This window comes from Cygnus atratus, chromosome 3 (assembly GCF_013377495.2).
Source record: "Cygnus atratus isolate AKBS03 ecotype Queensland, Australia chromosome 3, CAtr_DNAZoo_HiC_assembly, whole genome shotgun sequence".
NCBI lineage: Eukaryota > Metazoa > Chordata > Aves > Anseriformes > Anatidae > Cygnus > Cygnus atratus.
The window spans coordinates 72,313,970-72,326,424 of record NC_066364.1 but is presented as its reverse complement, the minus strand read 5'-3'; the positions used below and the strand labels follow the sequence as shown (position 1 = coordinate 72,326,424).

At 36.8% G+C, this 12,455-nt stretch overlaps 1 protein-coding gene across 1 annotated transcript in view; it reads left to right on the top strand.

The window, feature by feature from the left end:
• PRKN (parkin RBR E3 ubiquitin protein ligase) overlaps positions 1–12,455 on the top strand; it is a 758,163-nt gene that overhangs the window by 630,515 nt on the left and 115,193 nt on the right. The window contains exon 9 of the mRNA XM_050709867.1: positions 12,242–12,391. Coding sequence (XP_050565824.1) covers positions 12,242–12,391 — 150 coding nt within the window. The remainder of the gene's footprint in view (positions 1–12,241; positions 12,392–12,455) is intronic.

Genomic DNA, 12,455 nt, shown 5'->3' with positions numbered 1-12,455 from the left:
TTACATGTAGGACTGCTGGTACATTTTCTAGATTTCCAGTTTTTCTCCACCAGTCTCCCACTTCAGTTGTTAAAAAAAGTCAAATGCGTAAGTCCTAAGGAATTCAGCTTCTCAACAAGAAGGCAGCATGAAGGGGAGTGTGGGAGGATTTGTCTGACAGGAATGGAAAAAAAGACAGAAAACAGGGTAGGACAGAGGAAAGACTGGAAGCAGGAATCTGATGAGACTGAGGATTCAGGAAGAGGAAATAAAAGAAATTAAGACTGGGTTTGATGGGGCTGCAAGACTGGTGAGAACCAGATGACAAATGGAGGGCAGAGCAAGATGAAGCTTGGAACTGTGGAGAGATGGGACTGTCTTGTCAGATATGGTAGAAGTAGAAACCAGAGTGGTAGGAATAAGAGTCTGACAAGAAGCTGGGACCAAGAACTAGAAGGACAAGGTAAAGAAACTTGCTGGAAGGGACTGGTAAATAAAAGATCTGTGTTTAATGAGCTGCCCAAGGGGGTGAACATAAATGGGCTAGGAGGAGAGGGAACAAAGCAGAGATCTGAAGGTGAATTAAGAAACAGGTAAACCAAGAGACAGTAAGAGTGAGAGGGCTGAACCAGGCAGAATTTGTTAGCTCTGCTGGTAGAGGTCTGAGGATGGACTCGTAGATCCCAGCTTTGATAATAACCACTGGCAGAGCAACAGAATTTAGTTGATGAATTTTATTTTTTTTCCTGTTTGCTTTTTAGAAAAGAAAGTGATAGACGTAAAAATGAAAGCTAAAAGAGTTTAGAGTGCCAGTCAAGAATTCAGACATTAGGAAATGTCAGACTTAAGATTGCCTTTGTAATCTGAATGCTTTCTTTCTTTATTCCACTCAACTACATCTTTGCATTAAGAAAGTATTAAATTATATAGTCATAAATGTGATCTTCAAAGGTGAGGTGATGTAAACCATGAGGAACCTTAAAGGAAAAGGCAATTAATTTCTGTCCAATAATAAGAGAAGTCTTGAACAGAGTGGAGGAGTTTGATGAAACTCCTCATAGCCTTGCTATGAAGTACTATATTTTTGCCACTCGAAATATTTTTTGCATTTTTACTGACTTTTGTAATGAAATTACTGCTCTTTGTAGTGCCTACACCTAAACAGATGAGAAATGTTTGCCACTGTGCATTAGGAGCGTAAAACTATGCAGATGGAAAGTTGTTCTACAAAATGGATCTGACCTATAAAAATTTGTCTTTCTCTGAAACTAGCTACACTAACAGGTTATTCGGATACAATGATTATCATTACAGTCTTAATAAATGTCTTTGCAACTAGTGAACATTGCCATGCCACTTGAATTATTCCGTGAGCAGACAAAAGCGTGAAGCATATTGCAATTACATTCTCTCCCCACAAAAGTTTTGTTGCCATGAGTTTAGTGATGACCACAGTAGCCCTTGTTTGAAATTAACGTGCAGTTTGACAGTTAGGGAGAAGTCGGTGCAAAAACAAGGTAAAAAATAATAATAAAATACATCTTAATGAATTTTGGGCAAAGTCCTTATTCATATGACTATCTGATTATTTCTCATATGTGTTTAGTTATGCATTTGCTTTTCAAAAAAAATTTAATGTCTTTTTCTGTTATCATTCATCCTAGTTAGAAGAAAAATCATAATTAATTATGACCCTGTTTTATTCAGACTAATTAACATTTCAGCATTATTAGTCTACGTATATTTTCTTCAAATCCAAGCAACAGTCAAGAAATAATAGGGGCATGTTACTGTTACATGTCCAAACTTGATTTATTTTTAAAATGCTTATGTATTCAAGGCCGGATTATAAAAGCAGAATGGACTATTTTGATAATCTTTTCTGATCTCCTTTAGAATCCACATTGCATGACTTTCTTGGATTAATTCTTGTTTAAACTGGAGTGTATTGCTGAGAAAAACATCCATTATTTGTTTACAAATCACTTACAAACATTAAATCCTATTATACCTTTCAGTAGTGAAAAACAAAAAATTCCCAGCATCTTTTCTTTCCGCCACTCTACAGCACCAGTACATCTGCTATTCCTCAATGTCTAGATCCTTTAAATTTCAAATTCCCTCTGTTCTATCACAAGGTAATAAGTGATCATCATATAAACAAATAAACTCAAACCTATAAATGTGACTCAGAAAGAACTATCACATGCCCCTAAAACAGAACTAAAAAATTGCTTTTACAGCAAAAGGCAGCCAGTTTCTGTCAGCTAAATATCTCTCCAGTAGAATGAAGGAACCTTTTAGTCTGAAATGGACATTGTCAGTGTAGGTCCTCATAGGTTCCAGTTAAAGCAGTTCCAGTTAAAGCAGTGTTAGAGAAGTCTGCTTCATCAACTCTCTTACTTTTGTCAACCAAATTTCAGTCAAATTAAAGTCAATCAACTGTTTCTAATACAAAGCAGTGGTCTTTACCATGTCTTCACTGCATATTTGTTTCATGTAAAGAATGAGCATATATAATTTTTATTGATGTCATGAAGAGATAAGGTGTTGAGAAGCTTATACAATCAAACCACTGGAAAATGTGTCTGCCTACCTATCTGCCTATCGAAATAAACTGTTTCTTTATCTACGTGTAAGCACTAAAGGAAAACTGAGAAAAAAAAGGCTTTATATTTAACTTGAAATGTGAAGAGTTGCTGATTAATCTAATATTTGCTAAAAGTCCCATGATAATAAAACAGTTGTCCAAATAGTCTAAAATCTCAGTAGTCTCAAGGACATGTAAATTTCCCGTGTCTCCTATTTCCTCAGGCATGTGCATTACGGGACATTCATTATTGCCAGAAAGTCTATCTTTTAAGGTTTAATTGGTGGCATCAAGATAGTTTTTTAAAGAGGGAATTATTTTTAGACTTTATGGAAAGAGGTAATCATAGTCTATGTGGTGAAATAGAAGAGTACAAGACCCACTGGTACATGATACACATTTTGGATACCTAATTTACCACATAAAATTGGCTTCCAAAGTAATTGTTTTAAAATGCAACACAATACATTTAGCAACAGATTGCTACCCCACTTGATACTTGGTACTTTGAAAAGGTGCCAGAGAGTATGACCTAGAAAAGTCTCCAAAGGTAAGCCACTTCTGGAGCTGGTGAAAATGAAAGGGCTTCTTCATGTCTTGGATCTTTATTCTTTTTCCAGTTTCTAGTTTCCTACAGTATTATATGAGTGGAAAAGATGCAGTAAAAGTTCAGAAAGCAGCTTTGACTGGTTTGTTTTGGAACACCTTTTTAACAGACAGTCCCAGTGCACAAAAGTCTGCATAAGGCAAAGAGACTCTCCTGGCCATGCAGCCTCAGGAAGGGGAAAACCTGGAGCCTTCTAACTGGCCTTAGCTCTGTTGAGCTTTTTCTTGCAATTCAGTCTCACTATTCCTAATCCATAATTTTCCCCTAGCATAATGGATGCAGTCCAACCTGCTGTCTAACCACTTCACTTCATAGGTACCTTGAGATACATTCAGGATTGGGATGAAAGATTTATTAACTGGGGAACTATTGAAAAAGAGCACAATATAAAAAAGTTACAGTCTTCTGCAGTAGCTGTTTGCCATGTCAGGCTGGCTGCCCCTGCAAGTAAACGCAAATGATTCTACGAGTCGTGATCATACAAGCTGCTAACAAAAAATATGTTAAAGATGCAGTAAATATGGGCTCTGTCCAAATGCAGTGTAAGGCAGGTAATTCAACAAGCCAGTGACAGAGACAGCAGAGAAAACACTTTAATTCAGACTTTAGCACTATAATATACCCACATAGCAAGTGAACTCTTATGGAGTCTCGTAATGACTCTCTGAGAAACTTCCCTCTTCTCCCCAAAGTGATAAAAAAAAAAACCACCCTTGTTTAATTGTTTAAATGGAATATTGTGATTCATGAATAAAATTGCAGCTACATCTGAAGGCTGGAAGGGAAAACAATTGCAAAAGCAGTCTGCTGCTATACCTGAGTGCCCCCAACAGGTCACAGAACAGATGAAGCAGATGACATGCTAGTGGCAAGAAAAGAAGCTGCAAAGTAATGTATAGCTATGCTTCTCTGCTATATCATCTGCTCTGACAACTTTGCAGAATGTATTGGCCAGTTTCTTGATATTTTGACAGGGGAATGATCAATTTTAACAGATCTCTCCTATCAGCTGTTACAGCAGCTCATAGCACTGCTCACTTTTTCTTCAGAAATGTTGTGGGTGTTTATATCCCTGAAATCAGAGCAAGCTGGCATGGAGACAATTTTCTCTCTCTCTATCTCTCTCTCTCTCTTTTTTTTTTTTTTCTCATTTCCTTGTGAGTTGGGGGAAACAGGCAAAGGAATATCCTGTTTTGAAAATCTGTAGATGCACATTGCCATGCTTATCAAAGGTGGTGTGGGACTGTACTAGCTTTTGCTGTGAGATGTAACCTTAGGAGATATGGGAATCTAGTACTAAAAGAATGCAGTGTAGACAAAAATTGTGTAACATTAATTTGGGTTTTGTAAGGAATTTGCAATAAGTGTGTGTGGCAGGGAGAAGGTTCTCATGATTTATTTTTTTTTTTGCATGTAATACTTGCTGGAGGATCTTTTTTAAATATATGTTACAGATTATTAGTGTAAAGTCAGTGTTGAATTAATTGATGTGATATCTCCCGATTCAAGAAAAAGTAACGTCACATGACAGTTCTAATTTATCATCTGAGTTTAATACTGGAAAATGCCAAATGTGATCAACAAAATGCTTCTGAAATAATTGTGGGTGAAGAATTTTTGGAAGCTATGTGTGAAAAAACTACCAGACACCTCTCAGTAATTCACATGCAGTTATAAAAATCAAAATCAAAATTAAAAAAAAAATAAAGAAATTTTCACTGAATAATTTTTCCAGTTCATAATTACTAAAGCAAAGCTGTTTTGTAGGTATTCTTAAGTCTGTATGAGTAGACTTTCCCACAGCTTGGTGCTTTCCCACTTGACTTCAGCTACCACCTCAATGCGAATGATGCATCTCTCAGTTTCTTCAAATTTTCTATTCCATGTCTGTCTGATTTCTGTCTGTCCTAATTGGCTTACTTTTTGGATTTGTCATCACTATCCCATCACTCTCTCTCTAAAACTGAAGTACTGCATTTAACTTCTGATGTTCCTTACATTCCTTACACCTTCTTTTTCTATAGCCTGAACTACACAACAAACATTGCAGTCTTGCAATTTCATATGACCGGTGATTTGACTCCCTTCTTTTTCTATGCTATATCTGGTTTTCATGTCTTCTAGCCCTCTCCTTCTCTAACTTCAGAGGTAAATAGAATCCATGTGAGTTCCTCAGCCTTGCCTCTTCTGGGTTACCAGAACTTCATCCTCTTTGAGTTCTTGTCATAGATAGGGCATCTCTACTTTCTTATCCTTTTTCTCCATGTTGTCTGTGCATTAGAGAAGTGAGAGTAATTTATTTTTGGTCCAATAGCTGAAATAAAAAATGGAGGAGGAATGAGGGAGAAAGTACTTGTGATCAAAACTAATTTAAAGGATATTATTTTCCTGTCAAAAACAAACAAAAAGTCATTTAGTTTAGGAACCAAATTTCTGTTGTTTACTTTTCTATAGAAACTATCAATAAAAAATGTGTTTCTAAAAAAAAGGAATTCTCTTCCACCCAGTTTTTATTAAATTCAGAGAGAAAATCTGAATCCCAGTATTCAGGGTCTCAGGTGGATGTAGCAGGTGAAACTACATATATGCCGTAGGTGACTTTGATCTGCTTTCATGGACTATGCAGACATTTACTCTTTTGGCCTGAGAAGTGGAATTGTGGAATTCTTTTGAGCCAGTGTCTTCTTCAGTGAATCTCAGTTGCATCTATTTACAGCATTATCTGTTACAAGACTTGATGGTTGTCATCTGTGGGGGACAAAGGAATGTGGATTCAAGCTCCACAAGGGTCAGAAGGAACTGAATGTTAATCTCCAGCATTCAGTCTATTCAGACTGATCCCACAAATACCTGCTGGAAGATAACAAATTTACGATAGATTTTTAATAGCGTGTCAAACCATACACTGTGCTTAGTTAACTTTCCTCACTGCATCATATTGCCTCTCATATATTCAGTCTGATTTCCTATACAGCTTTCTCCAGTGTCCTCTCTTCTCAGTATTTTATTTTTCATACTCCTCACCTTGTGCCTTCTTCCATATCATTCTGCAAACTGCAGTCTTCCATTTCTTTCCTCCTCTCTGTTCTAGTTTCATTTTGTCCATAAATTGTGTTGCATTGGTCCAGTCATGTGTTTTTTATCTGAGATGTTTTCTTCAGACTGCCTTACCCACCTTTCTATGACTGTCCAAAGTCAGGCAAATTCCAGCCCTGTGGAAGATGGTTCTCTTTCTGGACTTCTCTGTGGTACTCAGTGCTCCGGAGGGAACAAGGAGCTGATGTTCTGAACTTGTTCATCACATCCCCTCCCTGGCCAGCAATGGAGCCCAGAAACTCAGGAAAAATAAACTAAGAGTGGTCCAATGAACCATCTAATGGTTGGACAACCACATCAGTCCGTCTCTAACTGTAACTTTAACTGTCTGTAACTTTAACTGTATTTTAAGTCATCAACATGATGCCTTTTTTTTGTAAGTACTTCTATGAGTCCAATGTATGCTAAGAGTTTTGTACATTAAGTTGCCTAATTACATTATGTAACTAATTTTATTTTATTTTTGTATGTGTATAATACATATAAATAAAGTGCTTAGTCTACATTATGGATTAATAGCCTCCACAATCTAATTTTGAAACACACAGATGGTTATTTGATTTATATAAGCAATAAAAACAATCTGACTCCAGAAAGTAGATTTTCTTTCCTCTGAGACCGTTACACACAGTTAAAAGAAGCAAGTAATCAAATTACTGTTTAGAAATTAGAAATTTTGGCTTTACATCTACCTGTTTAACTTTTGTCCAGAATTCCCTGTGAGGCTACTACTGAGCAGATGCTTTTAGATTTGGGAAAAAAAAAAAAAGGAAAAAGAAAAACCGTGCCCAAAGTATAAACACAAAATTAAAATATCACGTCATATTAAAGCATAACTTGCAAATTAAATAATATGGCAAGGAAGCATTGTGTTCACAAAGTGTATTTCACAAGGGTTTTATTCATCCAGGTGCATTTCAGGTTTGTCTTAATATCTACATCTCAATGAAGCTTAAAATACAGCAATCTATAGTTAAACCTGTCTTATTCCTCTGTCAGCCCAGTGATTTCAATTATATTACCCCTGATTTACAACATCAAATGATTGAATTTCCACTGGTTGAAAACCTGGTACTATTCTAACACTCAAGGGATGCCATCCCAATCTGGAAAGTGGGGAGCAGGGAATAAATGGTTACAGCTATTCAGCTTCCATGTCTGTGTCATACTACAATTTATAATCATTTATAAAAATCATTTCTAAAGGCTCTGACAACTCTTTATGAGCAAAGCTTGCATGAAAGAACTTCGTGATGTGGTTGAAATACCAAAAGTGGAGCTGGGAATTTTTTCTCCTCAACATTTTATTCCATGAATAGTATAAATTTGGGTTAACTGGGTCAGTCCACAAACTGAGGGGAAAGTTCATGACAGGAAAAAAAAAAAAAAAGTTTTAAGAATATCTTGTTTGTATACGTCTAGCTGTCTTAGCACTAGCAATTTGGAGTAAATCATATTTTTAAAGGCTTTTTTTTTTTTTTCCAAATAAACATTGAAATATATGGTTCGATATTGAATCCGGCAACTATTTACCTACCTACATTTCTGAGGCCTTTATTACAGTAGCATATAAATGTCTGGCATGCTTTGCTCAAAAGCTGATTTCTAGCAGCAGTAGATGGCTGGTGATTTCTGTGTAATTCTATGCCTCTCATTACCATAGTATTTGATGTCCTCATGACTATTAATGGATTTTACCTCTCAACACTACAGTGAAATCAGCAAGTATCATTTTCCCTCTTTAGAAATGGGGAACTGATGAGAAGCATAGATTAAGTGACTTACGTGAAAACCACAGGAAGGCTGTGTGGCTGCCAGGAATTGAAATCGGGTACCACAAATGCCAGTTCAGTCGAATTTCCCATATATTACATTTTTAAGAGTTTTTTTTCTAAAAGTAATTAGGGATATTTTTCCTACTTGTAACATGTAAAACCCTTTTACACCTGATGAGTGCATCTCTAACTAGGGGGCACATTGCTAACAATTGAGTAACAGATAATGTGAAATATTTGGAATGTATAGAAGAGTTAGATTAATCTTCCAATGACAGCTCTTTAAGTGTAATATATCTAGCCTAAGTTAGCTGTCTCAGCTTCAACTATAGCATTTCCAGAGGGTGATTCAGCCCACCTATCTTAGACTTCACATTTAAGTCAGGATAAATTCCATTCTTGGGATAACTGTCTCTTCACAATAAATATATTTGGAGCCTATATGAGTTGTTTAGGTTAGATGTTTAATTTCTGAAGAGAGAAAATTCTGTGAGGTGATTCGCAGTCTAACCTACTTATGTACCTAATCTTTGATTTTAAAAATAGTTTGGCCCAGTGGCTTAGGATCAGAATTAGTGGTACTGAAGTACCTGTTGTGGCAGTCACCTAACGTCAGGCATCAACATGTAGAAAACAGTCTGACCTCTCTTTAGAGTTAATACAACAATGCTGTCTAGGGCTCAGTTCTGATACTATGGCATGCATCCACAAGAGAAAAGATGAACTGCACCCTATTTTTGTCTCTGTTAAATGAGTGTAAACAACCTGTGCAACCAAAGGCATCATCACTGCAGAAACTGAAACTAAATTAAATGAATCCTACTTTCAATCTCTGGTTAAGAGTAAGATGCAAAGTAAACCAGTGGTGGTAGATTATCCTTAAGCATCTTATCCAGAGATGATTGAGAATACATCATGGACTCCAAAGACGTTTAAGTGCTTTTGCAGATTGACTTGTTTTAAGCATGTTGATTGCATCAGTACCATGTGATATGTATAGCTGTGTTATATCAAGAGAAAATGCCTCTAATAGGTATAATCTGACACTATATGAAAGTAGTTAATTAATAATTCATAAGTAAATGTTTTGGTCATTTACAAACCTTTTATAAATGAACCTTAAAGTGAGACATTCTGTTTCAGATCGCAGAATACAGCGTATAAATCACCTAGTTATGTATGACAAAATGTGTATACATTCTGCTATTACCTGTTCTAGTTGGCTGCTGAATTTTACCTGAGGTATTGTACATGCACAAGGAAAAAGGAAAATGACGTCTTATGATCATATCTGGGCTTTGAAGGTTGGAAATAAGCTGGTAACTAGATATCAGGATGTGCAAATTCACTTAAATTATTTTTCCTCTCTTCAAATTGATCCATTTGTTTAACAATTATACTGTGAATATCACTGATGATAGTGCTGTAATTATTTGGGATGAGCCCTGAGCCGAACCAGTAAAACGTCACAATTTTCAGGCAGAATTCAACTGCTGTGTCCACCTGGCCAGTAAGAGCCATTTCCTTCCTACAGCTTAAGAAGACAGATTGATTCTTACCTATCATCCATTTTTGTCTATCAAAAGAAAAGGAAAGGTGTCTAAAGGAATCTCTCCATGTCCTCTATTTTAAATTAGAGACTAGAAAGCATATTCTTTTTTTCAGCTGATAATTTGTGATGAGAATGCTGACAGAATCACAGTCAGAGTGTCACTGGCATTTGCCTCCTTAAGGAGAAGGTGCTTGCAAACACCCAGCACAATGGAAGGCTGCCTCTTAACAGCATAAGATGATCGCCATCCTCACCCTCAGGTCCTGCCTGTGCCCTGAAGAAGAATTAAGTCAACAAATACTTTCAGTGGATACTTTCAGTGCTGACCATATCTTCAGCATGGAGAAGAGGGGAAACCTTATCGTGGCCTTACAATACCTAAAGGGGGCCTACAGGAAAGCTGTAGAGGGACTCTTTATCAGGGAGTGTAGTGACAAGACAAGGAGTAATGGCATTAAACTAAAAGGGTGTAGATTTACATTAGATATAAGGATGAAATTCTTTACTCAGCAGATGGTGAGGCACTGAAACAGGCTGCCCAGAGCAGCCATGGATGCCCCATCCCTGGAAGTGTTCAAGGCCAGGCTGGATGGGGCTTTTAACAAACTGGTGTAATGGGAGGTGTCCCTGCCCATGGCAGGGGGGTTGGAACTGGATGGTGTTTAAGGTCCTTTCCAACCCAAACCATTCTGTGATTCTATATTTCTCTTCAAGGCCAGTGACATGACTTGGAGCACTCAGCATATTCTTAGTGCAAGGATCCCAAATGTTGCTGAAAATTGGTAGACTCCAACATTAAATATTTATTCCATTACTCCAGGTTTGAACATAGTAATAATAGAAAAGACCACCAGCTGACCTGTTGAGCCCCCATGTTCAAGGAGACTTTGCAGAGATGTCTCATACACTTCTCAAAATACTGGTATCTGCATGTTTTGAGATCTTTAGTTCACAATTTCTGACAGCCATTCATATACTGAATGATGTTTTGAAGGCTTCCTCTCCCCTTGGATTTTGCTTTTCATTTGAGAGGAAGTTTGTTTGGAGTTTTTTTTGTTGTTGGTGGTGGTGGTTTTGCTTGTTTTTTTTAATTGACAGACATGAATACTTTCAGTTTGATAAACTTTTTTTTTTTTTTTCTGAGATGCAGCACTTCCACGTCTATGTATTGTAGGGTTTTAAGAAGTCATACACTATTGTTTAAAATGGTGTAACAAGACATATTTTCAACATTTGCAGAAGAATCTTCTTAAATGCATACAGAAAATATGCAGTGGAGTCCTTGTCTTCATAATTTAAAATTCTTTTTTGTATGTTTTGTGTATGTGGTTTTGGTTCTATTACTATTGGTTCTATTACTATTTGGTTCTATTACTTCAATTTCCTTTGGGGATTTCTTTGGAGAGGGGTGCAGGTTGGAGAGGTTTTTCTTAGATGTTATCCTAAAAAAAGGTAACAAGTGGATTTTCATGATTTTCATGAGCAATAACAAGTTACAAGTATATGAAGTACAGAATGCTGTTGTGTGTGCTGTAACATAAAGTTTGTTTTGTTCCTTTAGCACCATAAATTCATTCTGCTCTCAGAGAAAATTCATGCTGCTCCCTTCTTCTTTGGCCTTTTGGATTTTCCTGTTTTCTTGGGGCTGTTTGAACCAAATGCTTTTATTTATTTCACCCTACAGTAGGCCAGATTTATAGTTGAATCTGAAGCCTGGTTTGCAATGGTTATATAGCCACTAGTGTGGAACTGCACCAGTGCAGAGCCCTACAGTGGATGTGATTTACATGTACGTAGCATGATTTGTACTAGTTCAGCTTATTTCAGTTTGAAAGCAGGGTAAGTTAGAACAGGGAAAGTTATTGCAATGCCATCAGTCATTTTAGAGCGGGCGTTTTTGTCGCTGAGGATATGCTGGGCATGTTATTCAATACGCCTGTATGCCAGTATCTCCATCATTAAAATTGAGGTTTTTCCGTGGCTTTTTAGGCTATCAGTATGGGACTAGATGAAAACTGCAAATCTAAGAAAGTTTCCTGGTAGACCCTGGAAAAAAATACAACTTACATTAAAGTTGTAAGTAAAGTTGTAGGTTTACAACTTACATGTAAAGATGTAAGTTGATCCATAAATGGATCTCAAGAGAATCACTTTGCCAATCAGTTTAATCAAATTTATTTTGAAATAGAAGTTGTCTGACCTATTTTTACAACCCTTTAGCTCAAAGACATTATATTGTGTGTTTTTGTGGTTTTCTTTTCAATATGTATACAGCATTTATACGTATCTGTTGCTGAACTATATTTATGATTTTTACACTAATTTTTGTATATCAGTATAAGAGCTTTTGCCATTATTCACAGGAACAATCTATTTTCTTAATTTTAGTATCACACAATTTTCTGGTGGTTTAAAGGATAACTATGTATTAAAAAATGATGCATATGATGTAAGCTGGAGTGGAATGACACCCTATTTAGCGAATTGCAAAGTTTCAGACATTTGACAAATTGCTGAACTTATGGTGTGAGACATTACAACAGCTGACTCTATTATATGGGATAGATTCAAGGTCCAAGTTTGTGGGTTTGGGGTTTTTTTGCGTGCTGTCAGATGTTTAACACCTGTCTGTTGTGTTGCAGTACAACCGCTACCAGCGCTATGGTGCGGAGGAATGCGTTCTGCAGATGGGCGGTGTACTGTGTCCAACTCCCGGCTGTGGAGCGGGTTTGCTGCCTGAACCAAGAGTGAGGAAAATTGTATGTGAAACAGGCAATGGACTAGGCTGCGGGGTAAGAACATCCATTTTTCTACTAGCTCTGTGGGAAACAAATGATATTTTAGGATGTTAGAAAA